This window comes from Scyliorhinus canicula, chromosome 2 (genome assembly GCF_902713615.1).
Source record: "Scyliorhinus canicula chromosome 2, sScyCan1.1, whole genome shotgun sequence".
NCBI lineage: Eukaryota > Metazoa > Chordata > Chondrichthyes > Carcharhiniformes > Scyliorhinidae > Scyliorhinus > Scyliorhinus canicula.
Genome location: NC_052147.1, coordinates 176,420,434 through 176,443,430, shown reverse-complemented (window position 1 = coordinate 176,443,430; position 22,997 = coordinate 176,420,434). Strand labels below are relative to the sequence as shown.

General features: G+C 43.6%; 1 protein-coding gene across 2 annotated transcripts in view; it reads right to left on the bottom strand.

Moving 5' to 3' along the window:
- Nucleotides 1-22,997, bottom strand: part of dnah7 (dynein, axonemal, heavy chain 7) — a 498,762-nt gene that overhangs the window by 381,527 nt on the left and 94,238 nt on the right. For both annotated transcript variants that reach the window (XR_005459743.1, XM_038789116.1), the window contains exons 12-14: nucleotides 10,891-11,157; nucleotides 10,478-10,605; nucleotides 2,399-2,477 (exon numbers count right to left, since the gene is read on the bottom strand). Coding sequence is in view for 1 of the 2 variants with exons in the window: in XM_038789116.1 (XP_038645044.1) it covers nucleotides 2,399-2,477; nucleotides 10,478-10,605; nucleotides 10,891-11,157 (474 nt within the window). In the remaining variant the exon portion in view is untranslated. The remainder of the gene's footprint in view (nucleotides 1-2,398; nucleotides 2,478-10,477; nucleotides 10,606-10,890; nucleotides 11,158-22,997) is intronic.

Genomic DNA, 22,997 nt, shown 5'->3' with positions numbered 1-22,997 from the left:
GCCCCCTCCATGCTCACTTATACCACCTCCATGTTCCCATGTATCCTTAATAGCCATTCACCCAGTATCCACTGTGGGCAGACCACAGAAGCCACGTAATAGCAATCAGAAGTCTTTGAAATTAACATGAATAAAGTAAACCTCACATTTATAGATACAACAAAATGGTAGAACCTCTAACAAAAACTTAAATCAGTCAGGCAGTAGGTTGTAAAAACAAACAAACATCTATTGAGTAACCATATCAAAGACAGATAATCCTTTTATTTATTTATTTTTATAAATTTAGATTAGCCAATTATTTTTTCCAATTAAGGGGCAATTTAGTGTGGCCAATCCACCTACTCTGCACATTTTTGGGTTGTGGGGGCGAAACCCACGCCGACACGGGGAGAACGTGCAAACTCCACACGGACAGTGACCCAGAACCGAGATCGAACCTGGGACCTCGGCGCCGTGAGGCGGTTGTGCTAACCACTAGGCCACCGTGCTGCCCTGACAGATAATCCTTTAACAACCACTTAAAACTGTCCATCAAACAGGGGACACAACTTCCCGCTGAGCTAGGTGGTTCACTAACTTTTGAAAGTCAACCAAGAACAAACCACGGAAGCTCCGAATAATGATGCCTATTGAATTGGAAGCTGTCAAAAGATTTAATACTTTCCTGTCAGAATGCTCCTGACTCCTCAGCAGGCATCTCCCAAGCTCTCTTACCTGGTGGGTTTCTAAAAGGTTTCCTAAACCTGCCCGTCCCCAAAAAGATACTGTGAGATATGGGAAACAATTTCCCCATGGCCTGCGAGTGGTGATTTGGATGTCACAAGGCATGCATATGGCGCTGCAATGCAAACTGACCCAAACCTCTTCCATTTTTGGGATGCTTGTGTGGGCAGGTTTTTTGGGGGAAATTCAAAATTTCCAAACCTGTAACCTAATTGTTCGAGATTCCCACATCTATGCCCAACATTTGTGGGGCACAAAAATCTAGCCCCATATTTCCATTCCTTCACTGTTGTTGCATCAAAATCCTGGAACCATAGCACGGTGGTTGTACCCATACCAGGAGGGCTACATGAGTTCAAAAAGGTAGTTCACCACCACCTTCACAAGAGCAATTGAGGATGACCAACAAACGTTGGCCTTGCTAGCGATGTCCACATCCCATGAAAGAATAACACACTCAGGCACAGATAGAGACAAGTGAGCAGTCTGCTTCCACGTCCTCGGAGGCCACAAGGGGAGCACTATGTAGATATGTAGACTGGGCTGTGCCTGTCTCTGGATGTCGTAAAGAGACGAGTAGCCATTTTTTCAAGGGATATCCCTTGTTTCTATGAATCCACCCATGGGGTGTGGATGCAAAAGTGAATGATTGCAGCAGCCTGGACTGTCAGAGGATAAAAGAGCCTTGGCAGCTTCCAGGGTGGAGAGAGTTCATATGGAGGAAGCTCCTGCTGTGCTCACAAACCAGTTGAACTTTGAGGGAGCAGTTGACATTCCTGTTGATGAATCTGACAGGTTGGTCACTTGATAGTTTGATAGCCAAATGAATGCAGCGGCCGCTGAGGTGTAACCCACTGTCCTCTGTGCCTTGGAGGTCATGTACGTCTGGAAAGCAATGTACTGACCAGCTCTCGCAAATAGGGTATCAGTGGCCTTCAAGGTGCTGTGGTGTGCAGCTGTTTGTGAAATGCCTTCATGGTCTGCAGTTGATTTTGGAAGGAAACAGAAGTGAAAGGATTCAAGGCCATGGTGACTTTGACAGTTACTGGCAGGGAATGGTAAGCAGTGCTGTGAGGGATGACCTGCGAGGAGTGCTTACATGTCTGGATTCATCTCCTTGGAGAGTTACAATCTCCTGCAACACTGGTTATTGGCAATCTCAATGTTTCTCCTCCTTCAACAGATCCTATGCTGAGGGCATGGTTTCAGTTTCACTCCTGCCTCTCATTCCTCTCCTCTGCCCCCTGATGCCAGAGTTCTGCCCCTCCTGTGGAGTGTTTTTCTCCTCATCCCCACTGGACCCAAAACTGAGAGTCATGCTCCCATTTGGCAGCTGCTGTTTTCCTAATGTTTAAGTCATCCAAGGAAACTCACCAGGGCCAGAAATGACATCAGGAAGCCATCACATAGTTGACAGCTGGTATTTTCACCCCACCCACTTCAGTTTCCACCCCAATGGAACCCAAAAATGGAGCCCACAAAGTTATTAAGGGGCATTGATTAAAGGATGTATTTTATGTGTATTTCCTTTTATTGTCAATATTAAAACGGGTCTTATAATCGTATAAAAATAGTCCACTGTAGATTTTTATGTTATTTCCAAATAGTAGTTAATTTGATTTGTACATTATACTTAATTCTTACAGAACCTTATGAGCAAAACAAAAATTACCTTCAAATCTATTAATGCTTGTGTATTTGGAGGCGTCATCAGGGATTTCTCTGCTATCTTCTCAAATTCAAGACATAACCTGTCATTAATAAAGCAGATTTAATTAACAAGCAGTTAAAGCACAGGGCGCAGTGAAAAGTGCTGGAGAAAATGTTCAAAGTTGTAAGATGTGGGTGGTTGGCGAAGACATGTGGGCTGGTAATGTACAGAAGATGACCATGAGATTTTGGAAATCATGGGGTATGGAGTTATTCACGGGGAGTGCCATAAAAAGCTCTATGACAACCACAAGGAGTGTTGAAGGACTTGTGATCAGTAAGTAAATGTTACGTTAATTTTAAAAAGCAAGGCATCCGCAGGAGAGCCTGTGGAGGAGGGGGACCTTCAGGTCAGGATCACATTTGGGAGAGGTGAGGGTGTGAGCTTGTCATGAAGGGTGGACAATCTGGCTGGGAAGTGTGATTGATCAACCCAGGAAGTAGCAGTAGCTAGTGGAATCCTCCCAATCTCAGTGATAAATTGGAAGAGAGCTTTAGCTTTCTGTGCGCTCAGCTTTTAACTACATTCAGCTCGTTGCGCATAATTATTAAATGTAATAATTAAATATCCCCGCTTGTTGGTTGTAGGGCATTTTGCTTCAGAAAACCATCCTAAGCTTACAATGAAATTTGCTACCCCTCCGAAATGAGCTAGACTGCTTATGCCATCTATATGAATATTAAAACCAAGTTGGCTTCATACATGGTTGTCTAATATCTGCTTTTATACGTTGCCATTTCAGTCACTACCAGAGGACTATACCAAATTCCTACTACAGCTTTAAGTCCTTTTCAACTCTTAATTCTACCCATCATAAAGTTTCCACTGCCTGCTTTCCTTTCATTATTCTCTTATCATTGAAGCAATTCACCCATAATCTTCTATCCTCCACCTGCTCCCCCACCATCCAAGGTCACCCTTCCCCTCTACCTGTTTCCCTATCCCTCCTGTAGACTTACAACCTGTATTTTCAGTTTGGGGTTCAAAATCCTCATCTCTTTGCTCTCATCACCGAAACTGCACAATGCGTTAGAAAAGATCGATGAAAATAGGGTGAAGTAGATTGGGACTCCTTATAACCTGGGTTGCTTAAGTTACCATGAAGGCTTGTTTAGGAATTCTAGAAATACTGAGCAGACAGGGCTCTGGCAAAGAAGTCTCAATAGCAGAAAGTGCAGAAAGCCATCTTGAATATCTCAACAGCTGTTTTGGCAGCCAACGGTTGCATGAAAACAAAACCTCCATTAGTCTTGGTTTCCTTGCCATTGGATCAAGGCGCATGTGAAACTGATGTGAAAGGGTTTCCCCATGCTAAAAGAAGTAATTCATAGACGTCTTTCTTTTCGTACACATCTCCCAAGCATTTTGTTGACCAGAAAATTGCAACAGGAGTAGGATTCTGTTGTCTGGAAGCTTCTCGTCACAATCTGACATGGATGCGGCAGTTACAAGATGGCCGTCTAACACTCTACGAGGCAGAGGTGCTTTTCGCCAGCTTTAGATAGAACTGCGATAGAGCTGCCCTCTTTAGGATCCACTCTGCTCACCCCTAATTGGGGAGGGGACTAGAAAAGGATCCCCAAACATAGCCTGCCTCATCTCTCCTGACTAAATAGTCACATCTGGAGGGATCACCTTCTGCGTAGAAACACATAAAAAGGCAAAGCAATAAAGTTTGTGACCTGGACTATCAGGACACTCCTGGAAACACCCACGAGTGAATACCCAGAACGTCGTACTATGTTTGTCACTCAAGAACTCCAGTGACATGGCGTTGATGTCGCCACTCTGAGTGAGGCCCACTAAACTGGTGAGGGGAAAATCAAAACATACAGAGTTGGGTTTGCCATCAAGAGTGAAATTGCAAAGTGGCTTCATGAAATCCCTCTTGGAAGAAAGGAGCACCTCATGATTGTTTGGCTGCAATTTTCCACGAAACACACTAAGTGCTTTAGCAGGTGTAAAAAAGTGTAGCACCCGCCAACCACAATGGTGGGTTTTGAGCTGTATCATGCACTACAGGTTGAATTCATTACCTATCCATGGGGAACACACCATTTTACTGGCCGGTGGCATATGATTTGCCTGCCCTTCCATGGTTTGTGTTTCCTAACTCCAGGCACCGTATTTAAATGCACCCCAGCACAGAGTTCGTACTCTCTAAATCCTAGGACAGCTCCAGTAAAGACGTGACTTCCAAAGAGAGAAAGCATGTTGCACCCAAATACAGTGACGCCTCACTGGTGTGCCTGTTGGCACAGTCGAGGCCTGCTGAAATTTATTCTACCCCCGCTCTGGCCGCAGGACTTCCACCAAGGTGACCAATCCGGCTTGGGAGCCAGTCACATCAGTGGTCACTGCAAAAGAAGACAACCACCCAATGCAGAAAGAGGATGAACAAAGGAAAGTCAACCATCTCACCACTCTCAACTCACAAGCCCATCACACATTAAAAAGGATCTCACTCACTGCCACCTCAAGTGATATCACCACTCACTCTCCATCTGGCCTCATCTCCTATGGAGTTTGTGTCTTAATTCTGTCCAGATTTCCACTTACCACCCATACATGCCAGGCATCCTTAAGATCTTCTCTCACATTCATCTTGTTCACACTCACTCCATCTGTCTTCATGCAGGATAACGTTTCTCACAATAAGGTTTCCTCGGGTGCACCTGTTTCTTCCCACAAGTCCCGAAAGACGTGCTGTTAGGTGACTTGGACATTCTGAATTCTCCCTCAGTGTACCCGAACAGGCGGCAGAATGTGGCGACCAGGTGCTTTTCATAGTAACTTCATTGCAGTGTTAATGTAAGCCTATTTGTGACAATAATAAAAATTATTATGATTATTATTCTTATAAGGACGTCCCAGACCAGGGATGAAGTTCCTGAGATCAAGCTTCTCATGGAATTTGACAACAGAGCCATAGAGCTGGTCGGAGCTGACAGAGACCATGCCTGCGCTGTGGTGAGGCACCCACCCAAGTGAAGATCCTACATTACAACATCCATCAGGCAACCATTGTGTGAGTAATTTTTCCTGTTTCAGAGTCACATGCCATGCACTAAATGTCTCTCCTTTCTTCGATAGGCACATCTGGGAAGTTGCCATGGGCATCCAAGAACCAAGCCTTTGGGCGGTATGGCGGTGCAATAGTTAGCGCTGCTGCCTCACAGAGCCAAGGTCCCAGGTTCAATTCCAGCCTTCGGTAATTGACTGTGTGGAATTTGCACATTCTCCCCATGTCTGTGTGGGTTTCCTCCGGTTGCCTCCCACAGTCCAAAGATGTGCAGGTTAGGTGGATTAGCCAGGATAAAATTGCCCCTTAGGTGTCCAGGGATGTGCAGGTTAGACAGGGTTAAGGGGATTATGCAGGGGAGTGGGCCTAGCTGGGGTGCTTTTTCAGAGGGTTGGTGCAGACTTAATGGCCGAATGGCTTCCTTTTGCACTGTAATGATTCCATGATTCAAACCCAGCCCTGACCACATACCCTCCACCAGCACAGAGACACAAACCTCAGTGGGACCTAGAGCTAGCGTAGCCCCAAGGGCATAATTTGGTGAGCACAATACCCCATCTGGCCCACAGCAGGTAGAGGCAGGGACATCAGATGATGTTGGCACTAGGTCAACTGTTGGAGGTTACAATTCTGCTGAATTGGAGTCCCATGATAAGCCTCCAGACTTGATCCTAAATCAGTTGCTGAAGCTGCAGAAAGTGGCTCAGGAACATTAGGAAAGGAAGTCAGCTGCACTCCTCAGATTGCAACATGTGATTGAGGAGTCAATCTGGCTTCAATCATAGGTGATAGCACCAGCATACCAATGCACTGAGGTCCACACTGGTACAATAGAGGTTGCCATGGAGGCCTTGGTCCAAGCCATCAGTCTTGCACTGCAGCAGGAGTTGCACTCCATCACTGTAGTCATTGGTAGCATCCATCAGTATCAATGCGAGAGGAGCCTGTGGGGCACCTTGATCTCACTCCAACTGCCCTTTCTCCTCAAGGTGTCAGCCAGGAGTCCTCGTACACACATAAAGAGGAGCACCAGCACCTCAACATCTCCCAGGGTCATGCATCCAGGTGACTTCGGAAGTGTGTAGCTCATCCAAATCCCTTCTTCCTGTGACCTCATCAGCTCTAGCTCCATAGGCCAAAGAGGCTGTACCTGCCCCACACCAGGATACCCAAAGCAGGCCAGGGCCCTCTAGGTCTCAGCTCTCCAGAGGACACTGCCAATGTCATCACAAACAACAGACAGAGCAGTCAGCAAGCTAACTTCACGTTCGTTATAGATGTCAGCAGAGCACCAAGACGTGGCAGAGTAAAGAAAGTGAAAAAGATGTAGTTACACAACGTTGGCATGGGTATTAACTGCATGTTTATAATGTTCACAAATGTAAATAGACACAATCATTTCATATCTCCTCTCGTCAGTGCCTCCTGTCAATGCCTGTTTCTTACGATGAGTTGTGTTACCATTAATCACATGTGATACCTTGGTTCCTGCATCAACTTATGGCAATTTTCTCTATTCTGGGCCTCTTTTCTCTGCAGTGTGCTACCATCTCACCACACTGAGTGTCCTACTTCAACATAATTCTCCACAGCAATAATGCTTGCACCTTCATGCATAATGTCCTTGTGGAATAAACCTTATTCCAATGCCTCATTGGGTCCCATCATGTGTATTTTTGTCTCTGTATGATTGAGGCAGAGGTGTGCCCCGATCTTGTCTGCATTCTTGAAAGTTAAAAGTGAGGTGTTGAAGGATAGATGTGCTCATGCATGGAGAAGGCTCATGTACCATCCAAATCCCATCTTCCTGCTATCTCAACAGTGTTTTGAGGATGAGTCTAGCTTCAACCTTATGTGCACTGCCCTCGGACAGACAGGTTTACGATAGTCCCAGCTTGTATCTGCTACAGAGACGGTCGTCGCGCGCATGTGCGGACCCACGCCGGCCATGCAGGGCCGCCTTTCGCCGCCAGAGCAGAGCGCAGCACTCCGCCGCTGTGCTAGCCCCACTGAATTGCTGGGCCAGGAGGCCTGTTGACACCAGTGTACACAAGTCCGGTGTTTACGCGGCGTCAACATTTGCCTGCCAGAATGACCCAATTTCAAAAGAAATGACTTACCAACGAGTATAGGCCGAGGCACAAAAGTGCACCCGTGACATGAGGAATGTATGGTGGGAAGCTTAGGCAAAGGAAATTCATTATCTCACTGACAGGATTGATATCCATAGCTTCTTCACTGTATAAGGACTATTTATGACCAAGTACGAAGCATCAGTGCCTCTGAGGACTAAGGATGGGGAGATCTGATCAAGGAAAGTTGTCAACACCTGTTGGAGGGAGAAGTTTGAAGATTTTCAATCAAGAATCAATTGTTGACAAAAGTGTTTTCAACTCCATTTTACAACACCCAGTTAGAGAACAGGTCGGAACTCCACCTATGCCTATGGAAGTGATGAAAGCCATCAGGCAAAAGACGTAGAAATCAGCAGGAGGTGATGGAATGTACAGTGAAATCTTTAAGCCCAGGGGAGAGGAACCAGCATTACAGCTCCAAGCCCTTAACAAGCAGATCAGAATGAAGAGAAAGTTCTCAATGATCTGAAGGTCATCATGATTGTGACAATACTCAAGAAAGGGGAAAAATGTAACTGTGTAAATTATTGCGGCATCTCCCTGTTTTCAATTGCAGGAAAGATCATCACAAGAATCCTTCTAAATCAACTTATTACACTTGCTGAAGTGCTGCTCCCAGAATCTCAACGTGGGTTTCAAGAGGAATGGTTGACATGATTTTTACAGCTCGTCAACGAAAAGAAATGTGCCACAAACAACACCAACCTCTCTAAATAGTGTTCTTTGACTTAACAAAGGCATTTGACTTTGTAAATTCAGGGGCACTCTGGAGGATTTATCTGAAGTATGGATATCCTCCAAAATCCCTTGCCATCCTTGTCGCCTTCATGCTGATATGTCAGTGGTGATCTTTAACAACAGATCCTTTACAGACCCTTTGGAGATTAAGATAGAAGTAGAACAAGTTTGTGTCATCACTCCAACTCTTTTTTTCGATCTTCCTTCCTGCCTTGTTCCATATAGAAAGCAAGCATCGAGGCTATAATCATCTGCCACTAGCTTTGTTGAGTTTGTTATATAATTTGGGTCAGATGCAAAGCTTCCCAAAGCAGTTCTTTGGACCTGCACTGGGAGTGCTGCTTTGGATGAGTGGGAGTGCATTTTGGAGTTGGGTGGAAACCTGGAGTTAGGTAGAACTGGGAGAAGGTGAAACTAGCAGCTGAGGCTATAAGGGAGAAAAGTAACTTGTAAGTCTCCAGAGAGTAGAGTTGGAGAGAGGAGTTCCAGACACTGCAACAGGGCGGAGAACAGCTGACCGGTAATTAAACAGATTGCAATGCGGGAAGATAAGGAAGTACTGTCTCTCTCACTGAAACTGACAGAGTTTCAACTGGGAAAAAAACAAAGGACATCACAGAAAGGCTGTGATTTGATTGGCTAATAGGGAAACTTGAAAACCCATTTTATTACAGTTTATACATTGCTTTCAGACAGAGATAATAAGGAGATTTTTTTAAATTGATAAAATAAATAATATGGGTTTAAAAACCAAATTAAAAACAAATTAAATAAAATAGACCTGGAGAGTTAAGTGATGTTTTGTACCTGCATGACGTGGGAGCTGGTGGACCTCATTGTGGTTCCCAGTGAGCACGTCTGTAGTAAGTGTTGGTTGCTTGAGGAACTCCGGCTCAGAGTTGATGGGCTGGAGTCTAAGCTTCGGATACTGCAGTACATCCCGGAGCAGGAGAGGTTCCTGGACACTGTGTTCCAGGAGGCAGTCACACCCCTTTGAATAACTAACTTAAATTCGGCCAGTGATCAGGAGGGTGTGACTGCGAATGAGGAAGGTAGGGGATCCAGGAAGTAGGGTTGCAGGAATCTCAGCCTTTAATCCCTGTCCAACAGGTGTGAGATTCTTGCTCCCTGTGTGGACGGGAATGGAGACTACAGGGAGGATGAGCAAACTGACCACAGCACCGTGGTACAGGGAGCCATTCAAGTGGGGGGGGGGGGAGAGAAAATGCCCTCCAATTTGAATTTGCTCTTGGAATTCATTCATTTTTTTCTTCATATCTCCTGAGTTTGTATAAAAATTGCTTATTTGGGCCACAAACTGCATCCTTTCCATCTGACCGAATGTGTTTTTTCTCACAAATGTCTTTTTTCGCTCTCCTTACTTAATTGCTTTACATCGTTTAGCTTCCCCTTAATCTGTATTGACTAAAGCATAATTTTTGACTATTACTCTATTCTTTTTCTTTTTGTTTGTTTCAGATTTATTTATATTACTTTTTCCACTTCAGCCCTCTTTCACCCACATTTATTAATTTAAAGTACCTGTGATCACTATATTCATCCTTTCCAACAGGAGCTAGACTCAACTGGTTGAGGTGGAGCTTCTCCCCACATTTCAGCTTCATTCTATCTAGTGCTGGTGCCCTATGAAATTAAATCCTTCTGTCCCACATCACTCCTTCAGCCACATGTTCAACTCCCTAATTTACCTACCATTGCATCAGTTTGCACAAGACTTGGTCAATAACCCAAAGATTATTATCCTTAAACTTCCATTCTTTAAACTTAGCTCCTAGCCCATGGTGGAATCTGAACCAGATCTCCTGGCCACTCTTTCCTATGTTGCGAGTTCCACCATGGTCCACAATGACTGGACCTTCCCACTCACTCTGCAATATCCTTTCAAGCCAGTTTGAGATGACCCTCGCCAATGCACCAGGTACACAGCATATCATATACTAGGTTGAAATTAAGTATCTAGTATTGAGCAGAAATAGGAAAAAATGTTGTAGGGTTTAGCAACATAAAGAAAGTTTGGAAGAGTTAATTAGCAAGCATTAGCAGCTCCAATTACTATGGTTGAAAGTTGATGGAATTATAAGAGGATTTCTCAAAAAGATACTACTTTTCAGAAGCAGTACTAACGCTTTATTTGCATCCTGATGATATTTGTTTAGCTTGTTCAGAAGTTTCTCATATAGAGTTTCTGCTCGTTTCACAAGAGCCCTTATGAGTTCATCACAGTGCACCTCAAACATCCCCAAGCGAACAACCTAGAGCAAATATTAAGCCAATTACACAAAATAAAGAATATTTTTGTACAGCTGCATGAAAAACACAATTGTGCTAGAAAGCGATTGTTTTATTGTATGATCTGCTAACTATCTAGTTAATTCAGTAATGTTCACACTATCATCTTGTATAGTTATCAAATATAGTTCAAAGTGTTTCATAATTAAATAATTAATAAATGTAGTTGTAAAAATTTAAAATATACTTGTTAACTCATTCTTCTATAAAATATAATTTACATAATTTATAATTGAGTTAGTAGGTACCTTCTGAGATTCATACTTAATTTCATCTTTCAGATTCAGGTACTTATTAATTTCCTGTGCTGTCTCTTCGAATGTATGTTCTTCATTCAGGAATTGCTCCACATCCAAGTCAGCTTGCCTATTGATGAGCATGGTATATTTATCATATAGTTTGGTATGCTCTTCAGGTCCTAAACTTTCTTTGGCAACAATGTTGATAGCTTTTCTTTTGTTTTCCTCTAGGATTTCATCCAAGATTATTGGTTTCAACGTAGTTTTAACACCAGACTAAACAAAGATAAAAGGGGGGAAAATCTTCTAAGTGCACAAGAAGCATTTCTAAAAGTAGTAGGAAACTATGTTTATTGAGATAGATACTCCCGTCTTGAAATTTCACTCAATAGGACAGCAGATTGGACAAAGTTCAAAGATCACCAGACCAGATTCCAATTTTCTAGTTAATAATTTTAATGGTCGATAAACTAGAAGTCCCAAAGCCGGTGAGCTGACATCCTCACCCAATGATTCAATTCGTCCTCCCATCAAGTGAGCTGGAATATAATAAATTAAATGGTTTGGGCCCTTCTTCAGACATTGATCCCTAATTTTCCAATTTTACTGTTCAATTTCAGGTGAATGGAAAATAAATCTGGGCAAATATACAAGATCTCCACTGATGTTGGCATCCAACATACTTTTGGTCATTATTTCAGCAAGATATTGGATGCAGTCACCTAAATAACAGTGGACACATTTAAAAGTAGAAGAAAATTTGTAGGTCAGGAAATTCCTCAAAACTGGTCCCATTCCATCACCAGAACTTTGCCAGAGATTCAAGTTGACAGATACAAAGGGGATTTCTGCGGGGCTTGCAACAAAGTTACCCCAATAGATCAGCCCCATGAATTTATGGCCAGTGGCTATACATGTCCCATTTCCCCATTGTAGCCTCTGCATGGCATAACTCACACCTCTATACATAAACATCAAGCATTACTACAGTCAGTGAAGTAAATTTAACAGACCACAGGCAAAAATACATATATTAAAAATTGCTGTAAAGTCTTGATCAACAAATTTCCCAATTTTCTGTTAGTTACCTTCCCACATGGTCTTCCAGTTTTGCACTTTGTTCCCCATTCTAAAAAATTACCATTGATAGAGGCCTATGTCTTGGAAAAAAAGACATAGGGAATATACCTCTTCATTCACCTGAGGAAGGAGCAGTGCTCTGAAAGCTAGTGTTTGAAACAAGCATGTTGGACTTTAACCTGGACTTTAACTAAGACTTCTTACTTGGAAAAAAAGAGGAGGGGAAATGGGGTTGAGGTCAAGCTGGCCAGGCATGGTGCCCACTTGCTGGCATCTACAGGATATATAAACCAATACCTATATCCTGCTAATCCAATAGTAATGCTGGCTGTGCATTAAAATGGTAGCTGTCAATGAGCTCTACCGCTGCTGTCATCTAACTTGTAGCTCATCTCTACTGTAGGCACTACATTGCCAATACATCCAAGGTCACCAGTGAATGTGTATGCTACATAGCTATTCCAAGATACTTAAATTATATTAGTAGCATTAAGTAGTCAACCGTACACAGTTGTACCAAGCAAGTTAGAGAGGTATTCTTTGCTTTGGAACCAATTTCCTCATCAGATTCTGTAAATTTACCAAGTAACAGGAATCTGTAAAGTTTAAAGAGCCATTAATTACCTCTGCCATTGAAGTTCGGTGGACGTCATATTTTTGTTTCTTGTTTGTTTGTCTTTCTTACTGTTTATAAGCAATATACCTCAAATACTGAGAGACAGATTTCAATTGAAACTTGGTGCACAGATAGGGTATGGCCCAAGCAAGGGCTGTTTAATTTTTAGTGAAGATGTTGATCAATTTCCTGGAATTTATTTAAGGATCTATTAACATCAGGAGATGGGGGTGAATTGTGTTATTTTTAGAAGTTGTGAGTTTCTTTATTAAAATGCTGTTGATTGTTTTTGAATATTGTGGATTGTCTCAACTGCTGTGGTCTAACTTGTCACAACAGTCAAAATGTTTGCAGAGTTTTCAGAGCAGGTTGATAGATGTGGTTCAGCCTGAAGTCTTCTCATTGAGATGTCTGCTTAACATGTTGGAAGGCCTGCTCCTATACTTCCTTCCAATGCCAACACTGGTGTTTTCTTAAGAGTAAGTGGTGTTAACGTCATTGCTAATTTGGGGACAAATGGATCATAGTAGTTTACCATGCCCTGGAAATACTTTAATTCTGCCACATTCTTAGGTATTGGGACTTCTCTTATGGCTCTCACCTTCGTCTTCGAGTGGGTACGGGCATTTTGAGTCCGCTTTGAACCAGAGGTAAGTAACTTCTTGCACTTCAGATGGATTCTAACATCTCTAAATCTTTTCAGCACCTCTTCTAGGCTTGCTAGGTGCTCTTCATGTGATGTTCCTGTTACTAGAACGTCATCAAGAGAGACCGCAACATTCAGGATTCCCTGGAGTAGATTCACCATTGTGTGTGGGAATAGTACACAGTCTGAGGAGACGTCAAAGGGTAATCTGGTGTATTGAAACACGCCTTTATGAGTATTAATTGTTGCAAACCTTCGAGAATCTTCATCCAATTCTAACTGCAAAAAGGCATGACTGAGGTCAGGTTTGGTGTACGTAAGGTTCCCGCCAACTTCACATAAAGGTCTTCACTTTGTGGAATTGAATATTTAGTCCACTTGGGCAGCCTGGTTTATTGTAAACTTGTAATCCTTGCATATCCTTCCCTTATTCGACGCATATTCTGACTGAGAGGTCTGGTTTTAGCAGAGGGAAGATGTGGTCTGCCCATTTAGAAAACTGCACAGGTCTGATCATTCCCAATTCTTCCAGCCTTTTATGTTCAGCTTCCACTTTTTGCTGTAAGGTGTATGGGACTTTGGTGTGGAATCAGGATTGAGGTAAATCTTGGCTGTTACTTGGCTGGTATAGCACAATAGGCTAAATCGCTGGCTTTTAAAGCAGACCAAGGCAGGCCGGCAGCACGGTTCAATTCCCGTACTAGCCTCCCCGGACAGGTGCCGGAATGTGGCGACTAGGGTCTTTTCACAGTAACTTCATTGAAGCCTACTCATGACAATAAGCGATTTTCATTTTCCATTTTCCTTAGTCAACCCAATCTGTCTGGAATACATCTTTATATTTGCATAAGAGTTTCTGGAAAACACTATCTGAAATACTGAAGATCTCCAACCAGTTCAACTTGATTTTGTTGAGCCAATCTTGTCCCATGAAACTTGGCAGATGTCCTTTGATAATGATCATAGGAAGCTGGGCATCCTGTTGTTTATAAGACACTAGCGCTGTGATTGTCCCCAGGATTTTCAGGATTTCCCCTGCATATGTCGCCAACTTGGCCGTTGTGCTGCTTAGGTTCAAAGATTGAACTACTTCTCGAAGACACTTGAACATTTATTCGGCCACAACCAGTATCAACCTCCATTTTTAGTGAGCCTCCGTTAACTGTGAGGACTCTCTCAATTGAGATTGTTTGTTCACTTCCATCATATTCTGAATTCTGCTCCACTTTATTCACTGGTATCATGATTTGTTTTTTTTATATTTGGTGTGTTCTGCCTGGCACAGGAACATGCCTGGATATGACTTTTCTGATTGCACCAAAAACAAATAAACTTCCTGCAGCGGCATGGTTCTTGGGCGTGGTCTCACCCACATCAGTAGCAATCACCTTGACTTCTTGGCTGATGACCCATTTTCTTTTCTGACCACTGACTACGATCATGTTCCTGGGATCATAGCTGAACTCCCTCTGACCCTGTTGACCTGGCTCCATGCCTTACAGCCAAACTGCCCCACAGCTGGTTCACCACACCCTCTTTGAAGCTTTGACGTGCCCATCACAGTGCACTTGGTTGCCTGATCTATCTCGATGGCCTTGTCCAGGATGATCCTTGTTTCATCCAGAAGCTTCTTTTGCACATTTATGTTGTTAATTCCCCATACTAAACGGCCGTGCAACTTGTCGCTGAGTGCTGTGTCTGACAACGAAGGCAGAGATTGTCTCTTCTGGTTCCCGGACAGCCGAATTAAACCTCTATCATTGTAGCATGGTTGAGGGTCTGGGGTTGAAATCCTTCCTGACCAACGTCAGCAACTAGTCAAATTACTTTGTGTCGGGAGCCTTTGGGGGAAATCAAATTTCTTAAGGTTGTAGGAAGGTGGCACCCAAACTGTTAATAGGATAACCTTCTGTTTATCCTCCCCCATTATTTTGTTTGCTGCAAAGAAGTAATGGATCCACTCAATATATGGCTCCTGCCTTCAGCTGCCTGGCAGAATGGGTCAAGCTTCCCAATCATGGGCATTTTTCACTTACTGTTTTACAATGATGTTGATGATTTCAACTTCTCTGTTTCCCCCTCGAATTCTGAACTATTGCGGACTTGAAATCAATCCCATTTACACTCGTAACCAATGTGATGGCTCGTGGCAATACTGGGGAGACTTCTAGTATAACGGAACAAGGGTTTATTGGTAACAGGCAAAGATAACCTATACTCAGAGTCATTAAACAGGTCTTCACTCTCTGGCTCCAGGGTCCACTCTGCCCAGGACACCTCTCCAGGCCCGCGCTTTCCCCCCATTGGACGTATCTGCACGCTCCCTTACGATAGGCCCTAGCTCGTCACATGGATCACCAGGTTTCACTCCTTAAAATGGTTGTGTTACCACACTATTCAAATACTGTACAACAGGGGGCTCCAGAGGTTGTGTTTCCTGCTTGGTGACAGGGTTAAAGACCTCACCTCCCAGATGGTGATGGATGTAAAGTGCTTGTGGGAGGATCTAGTTGTTGTGGTCCATATAGGAACCAATAATATAGGTAGGACTGGGAATAATGTTCTGCTGGGAGAGTTTGAGGAGTTAGGATCCAAATTAAAATGCAAAACCTCAGATTGTTATCTGAACCACATGTCAATTGAAATAGGGTCAAGTTATTTGATAATTAAATACTTGGCTCAAAGAAGAGACTTTGATTCACTGGGCACTGGGACCAGTACTGAAGAAACAGGAAGCTGCTACATTGGGATATACTCCACTTAAACATATCTGAGATCAATGTCCTGGTGAATCATATAATGAGGGCAGTGGGGAAGGGTGGGGGTTGCTGTGGCTTGGTTCATGTGAAAAGTTAAAGAAATAACTGGGAACAATAGAACAGTGTAGTGATTTGGACAAAGACAGAATGGGATTAAAAAAAGAACTTAAAGCTTAATGGTAATATTGATTCAGTGAATAAGATCCACAGGAAAAAAAATGTTAAAAGTTAAAATTTAAAGGTTGTTTTCAGAATGTATGAAGCATTCACAATCAGATAGGTGAATTTGTGATAGAGATAAATTGTTTATGCCTAATTGCCATTAAAAAACATGGGGCAGGATTTATTTTTTAATTCTTTCATGGGATGGTGGCATTGCAATGTGAGAATTTGTTGCACATTCTTTGAGAAGATGGAGGTGAGCTGCCTGCTTAAACCACCGCAGCACATCCAGTATAGACACGCCTTTTATTTATGTATTAGTTCACAGGATATGGCTGTCGCTGACAAGGCCAGCATTTGATGGCCATCCTTAATTGCCCTTGAGAAGATAGCAGTGAGGTTCCTTCTTGAACTGCTGCATTGCCTGTCATGTAGGTACACCCACAGTATTGTTTGGAAGGGAGTTCTAGGATTTTGACCCACAGTGCTGTTCGGGAGTTACAGTATTTTGATCTTGTGATAGTAGGAGCAAAAATACAGTTTTGAGTCAGGGTGGTCTGTTGCTTGGAGGAAACTTGCAGGTGGCGATGTTCTCATGCATCTGCTGCTCTTGTCCTTTTAAATAGTAATGGTCTTGGGTTTGAAAGGTACTTGGAGGAAGCTTGACAAGTGCAACTTGTAGATGCTAAACAAGTCTGCCATTATGCATCGGTGGTGGAGAGACCAAATACTTAACACCTGCTGATGAGAGAGTTGCTTATCTTCTTGCTATGTTTGTCAGTCTTCTGTTGCCTGAGCCCCTTGGTGCACCTTCAATGAGTGGCATCTCTGGAAGCGCCTCTTGTTCATCTTCCTCCTCTATAGATGTGGCTCACTCAACGTCTTCCTCTGGATACAGTGTTGATGGTTTTATAATGGTAATTGTCTTTTTATGCCAAGGGCAAATTGCAAAGTACAACAGTTAATCTTGTCTGGAAACATGTCAAAATGTGATTGTTAAATAATGTGGTTGAGTAAGCTGTAATAAGGGCAAAAGTAGTTAAGCATCTGACAAACTTAAACATGGTCTGACTGACATCTTATGCTGAAATTGCAATTACATTGTATTGTGGCTCATAACATGTGTTGAAGTTTAAGGAACAAGCAATTTATGTTGAGAAGTGAATTAATGGTCTTGAAAAAGCAAATGTGGTTACATATCTTGGAAAAGTTTTAGAATTTGTTGTAAGGAAATGCTTTAAATGCTATGCAGAATTGTGTCCTTTGGAATCTTTTGCAAGGACTGTTAAGAAGAACAGGAAAAATCTATGAGGGTCTGTAGACTGAAACATAAAGAAATTATTACACCAAATTAAAACAATCTTGTCAAAGAGATTCCGACATACTTATAAAAGCAAATTACTGCAGATGCTGAATTCTGAAACCAAACGAGAAAATGCTGGAGAATCTCAGGCAGTCTGGCAGCATCTGTAGGGAGAGAAGAGAGCTAACGTTTCGAATCCAGATGATCCTTTGTTGAGCTTTGACAAAGGGTGATCTGGACTCAAAACTTAGCTCTCTTTTCTCCCTACAGATGCTGCCAGGCCTGAGATTTTCCAGCATTTCTCTTTTGGTTTCAGACATACTAAAACAGGTTCGAAAAAGAGGTGAGGTGCTTCAAGACTTGATTCTTGATAAGGGGTGAAAGTTTATCCAGGGTAGGCAGGAATGTGGAGTTCAGGTTAAAAGTAGATCAGCTGTGATCTTATTGAATGGCAGAGCAGGCTCGAGGGGCCAAATGGTCTATTCTTGCTCCTAATTTGTATGCTTGAGACATGGATGCACACTGAGAGAAGGATCAACAGGTGCTGGAAGAGGAGTGCGTCAGCTGTCCCGAAGGCAAGGACCGGAGTTGTGGAAGGTACAGCTGTATACTGGTGCCCATGTTAAGCATTGAATAGTTTAACTTGTGTTGCTAATAAATCTATTGTCACTTTTAATCACGCTCTGTACTTGCGTGGATCTTTATCAATCACAAATGAGCTTCAAATCTATTAATCTAACAGTGCTTTTCTGCTCTTGTAATTTGGACATTCTGAATTCTCCTTCCATGTACCCAAACAGGCGCTAGAATTTGGCGACTAGGGGCTTTTCACAATAACTTCATTGCAGTGTTAATGTAAGCCTACTTGTGACAATAAAGATTATTATTATTATTCAATGCCAGGTTGTACTATGCACAGCAAATGATATCAATGCAGGATATCCTTGAGGGTGCAACTTGTCCCCCAGGTCTATTGTGGTGTCGAAACATCATCTTCAAGAGGCCAACAATCTGCTCAAGGTGGCACTTTATTTTATGTGGCTGCAGTTATATTTGTCTTCAGTCTGTGTCTCGGAGTTGAATACAGGGGCTAGAAGCACAAAGGTGGCTCATTGAAGAACTGAAACAATTGGGACTGCGTAAGGATTTGAGTCATGGCAACCTCCAGGAAACCTCGCAGACACTTGCATGAAGCACTTACTGTGGTCACATGTACTTACTGTGGTCACATGTAACCTGAACAATGAGCAAATGAAAGCCCTTTCTGCTTCTGGCTGTTGTAAGAGAGCCACAGAGTAGCAGGAACATTGAGAAGAATCAAAATGAATTCCTGGGAGCTGTAGCTTGATTTGGTTTGGTTCCAGGAGAAGTCAAGGAACCCTCAAGATCCTGTAAAGTATAGGGAAATTCATTGGCTGCAGGGGTGGGGAGGGTGCTGGTGAAGCAGGTGTTGCAGGTAGTTTATTGGACAAAGGCAGGGCAGAGGGTGGCCATTTTGGGTGGGCATGGACAAGAAAGGAAAACGGGGGCAGAGGTAGTTTTGTGATGAATTGGGATTGCGGATTCAAATGGGGGGAGGGGAGGTCAGAAGCCCCGGTGGATGAGGATAGTGACTTGGAATGTATGGGAGCTGAATGGGCCAGTGAAGCATCTAAGGTGTTTGTGCATTTGAAAAGTTTTAAGCAGGAGGTAGTGTTTCTTCAGGATACACATCTGCAGGTAAAAGACTAGGTGAGGATGAGAAAGGGGTGCTTTTCCATGTTGAGAGGGGTTGCGATTCTATTTAATAAGAGGGTGACATTTGTGATGGCTAGGGAGGTGCAGGGCCCAGGGGCAAGTTTGTGATGGTCAGCGGGGTTTTGGAGGGAGTGCCAGTAGTGCTAGTAAATACGGATATAATTAATTGGGATGATGTGGAGTTTGTTAAGCAGATGATGGCAGACATCCTGGATCTGGACTTGCATAAATTAACAATGGGAGGTGACATCAACTGCGTGTTAGATCCCTGGTTGGACCTGTCAAGCCCAAAGACACTGGTTAGATCAGGAATGGAAAAGAAACTGAATGGAAAGATGAGGGAAAGTGATTCCGAGACGGTTTAAGCATCCGGGAGGGAGGGAGTTTTCCTACTTCTTCCATGTGCACTGGGTATACTCCGGTATAGAATTTTTCATGTTGGAAAATACGATTCTTCCGGGGTATGTGGAGGTGTAATATGGGGCGATATTGGTTTCGGACCACTTGCCGCATTTTATGGGTGTCAGGCTTGATGTGAGCCAGGCACAGAGACCTTCGTGGAGGATGGCCTTGCGCCACTGGCAGATGAGGTGTTTTGTGGAAAGACGACTTTGTTAATGAAGGAATATGTAGAGTTTAACAGAATGGGAAGGTCTCCCCCTCCACGTTTTCTGAAGCATTGAAGGCGGTGATATGGGGGAGTGGGGGGGGTAAGTGATCTCGTACAAGGTCCATAGAGACAAGGTGGAGAGGGCGGAGAGGCAGCGATTGATGGGGCAATTTTGGAGTTTGGCAGGTGGTACTTTATGGCCCTGACCAGATAGCTCTGAGAGGAGGGGAAGAAGCTGCAAGGGGAACTGATTTGCTGACGACAGGGAAGGCAGTGGGCCAGCTTCGGAGAATGAGGGGGGTCTGTATAAGTATGGGGAGAAGGCCAGCCGCCTGTTATCGCATCGAGACAACAAGCATCTGTGTGGGGGATAGTATAAGTGAGGGATGAGGGGGTTGAGCTGGTGACGCTGCCGGAGGGAATTAATAAAGCCTTTGAGACTATTTATAGGGGGTTGTACAGGTCTGAGCCTCGAGGGAAGGAGGCGGACATCGGGTGGTTTCTGAATGGGTGTTCCCAGAGGTTGAGAAGGAGAAGGGGCAGTGATTGGAGGCGACGCTGCAGTTACAGGACATTATGGAAGCAATTGGTTCGATGCAGTCAGGGAAGGCACTGGGACTTTTATCAACAGTCAGCGATGGAATTTACCCAACATCTCCTGGAGATCTTTTCCAATTTTTTGGCATGGGGAGCTGCCGGCCACGTTGACTCAGGCATAGATTTTGGGATAAGGACCCAGCGGAGTGTGGACATATAGGCCTATTTTCCTATCGAACACAGATGTGGAGGTGCTGGCTAAGGTGTTGGCGAGGCAGTTGGAGGGGTATGTGCCGGAAGGGTGTCGGAGGAACAGATGGGATTTGTGAAGGGAAGGCAGCTGTTGAGCAATATTCGATGACTATTGAATGTGGTAATGACACCATTTTGGGGCAGGGTGCCGGAGGTTATTGTGTCGATGGATATGGAGAAGGTGTTTGAGAGGTTCGAGTGAAGGTATTTGTTTAAGGTTCTTGGGAGGTTCAAGTTTGGGCCCATGTTCCTTAAATTGGAAAAGATTAAGTTCTCCCTCAGGGGTTCGGGGGGAGGTGAAGGAGGGAACGGGAACGAGGTTCTTAAGGGGAGAAAAAGAGAAAAATGTCAAACTGTGGGTATTGTTACGTTTTTGAAAGATTACATGCTCATGTTTCTGTATGTTCTGGTTTGAATTTTAAAAATTAAAAAGTATAGATGAACTATTGGGTGAAAATAATAGTTGAATGGGGAATGTCTTGTAGGGGTTTTTGGGCAAAAGGAAGAAGGACGGTATCTTCCAGTCCTGCAGAAGGCAACCCCCGTTTGGATTCCCCAGCGGCAGGACAGGCGAGCAATACAAAATGACATGGATTTCGGCAGGTCCGGAAGATTCTTTTGGTACCCAATGGAGAGCCATCTCCACCGCCGGAAATCAGAGCACAGGCCAACCAGAAAGTCCCACCCAAAGTGTTTACGAAATATATATTAAGTTAGTAGTATGTGCTCTGCTTAAAAGTGAAATCTTCTGGCATAACTCTTTCAGTTAATAACTGAGAGTTTGAATTTATTTTGAAAAGGTACTGGTCTTCCTCGAGTTCTTAACAACCTCAATGGGTTTCTATTTGATTTTTTTCTCCCCATAACACCCTGAGGCACTTCTTAGAACTGAGGAGTTTTGCCAGAATTCACCGTACTCATTTTCAAAACTATGTTTTACTTTAAGTTAAAGAGACTTTTTCATAGACTCATAGAACTTACAGTGCAGAAGGAGGCCATTCGGCCCATCAAGTCTGCACCGGCCCTGGGAAAGAGCACCCTACTTAGGCCCACACCTCCACCCTATCCGTGTAACCCCACCTAACCGTTTTGGACAATTTAGGGCAATTTAGCATGGCCAATCCACCTAATCCGATCGTCTTTGGATTGTGGGAGGAAACCGGAGCACCCAGAGGAAACCCACACAGACAAGGGGAGAACGTTAAGACATGTTTTTAAGATATAACTGTCTGGTAAAACTTAGCATTCATAACAATGTGATGTGTTGGCCAGCCAACGGTACATGGTATCCATGACCTCCTTTATGCAGCAATAGACTGTTGAGAGAGGCAACACCAATTTTCAGATGATCCCTGCAATGACAGAGTGTCAATGTCACCTTAAAGATGACAGGATTTGGACGGCCACCACATTCCAGTTGCCCCAACGTCTGTTCCATCATTCCATTTGGTTCAGCCACCACTTGCCTGGAGCGTTGCCGTCGTCATAGGCATTGATGTTAGGACATGTCGATGAAGATTTGCCTGTGCCAGGGAATGCCTTCTGTGACTAGACTGCACAGGCTGCCCCATGGGTCCTCCTTATCGACGTTTTGCCAACCACTGGAGCTCCCTTTGACCCTTCTATGGCAGAACACATGACTTTATGCCCATCTCTGCGCCACTTGCCTCCTCACTGGATAATGTGTCAAGTTCCCTAAACACTCTATCCATCAACTGATAAATCTTCCACTGCCTTGATACTCCGAGTGACATTGGCCCTTTCTTCTTTGGATCCTTAGGACCTTGCAGACACCTTCCTCGTAGCACCAAACCTCTTAGGCCCCTCCCTCTGCAGAACCACTAAACCTGATTGTCTGGCTTTGTTGAAAACACACGCTGCAGTCAGGTTTACAGACTTATTTTTTATACTGCTGACATTGATGGCTGGTTTCATGCCTGTGATGGCGTGTGCACCCTTGGTAATATCAAACTTTCCTGATAAAACAGTGGTATTTTGCCTCATAAAGTCCTGCTTCTTTTGTGTCTTAGATCCACCACACCAGCTGTCCACAGAAAAATCGGCTGAAGGGGGAAATGTTTGGGCATTCCTGCACAATTTTACGGTCTCCCCACGTTCATCCCACCTTGTGTGGGCCAGTAAAATTCAGGCCATGAATAAATATTCCAGGGTACAAACATTTTAAAAAGACCGAATGAAAAAGGAGGTGGACTAGCCCCGATAGTAAAGGATGACATTAACGCAGTTGTGCGGAAGGATCTTGGCTCAGAAGATTGTAAAAGATAACAAAGGGACAGAAGTGCAAATGGATTTTGGCTCAGAAGATCAGGAACCCATATGGGCAGAAATTAGGAATTACAATGATCATAAACAATGGTTGGAGTAGTTCATAGTCTCCCTTACAATAATTATAC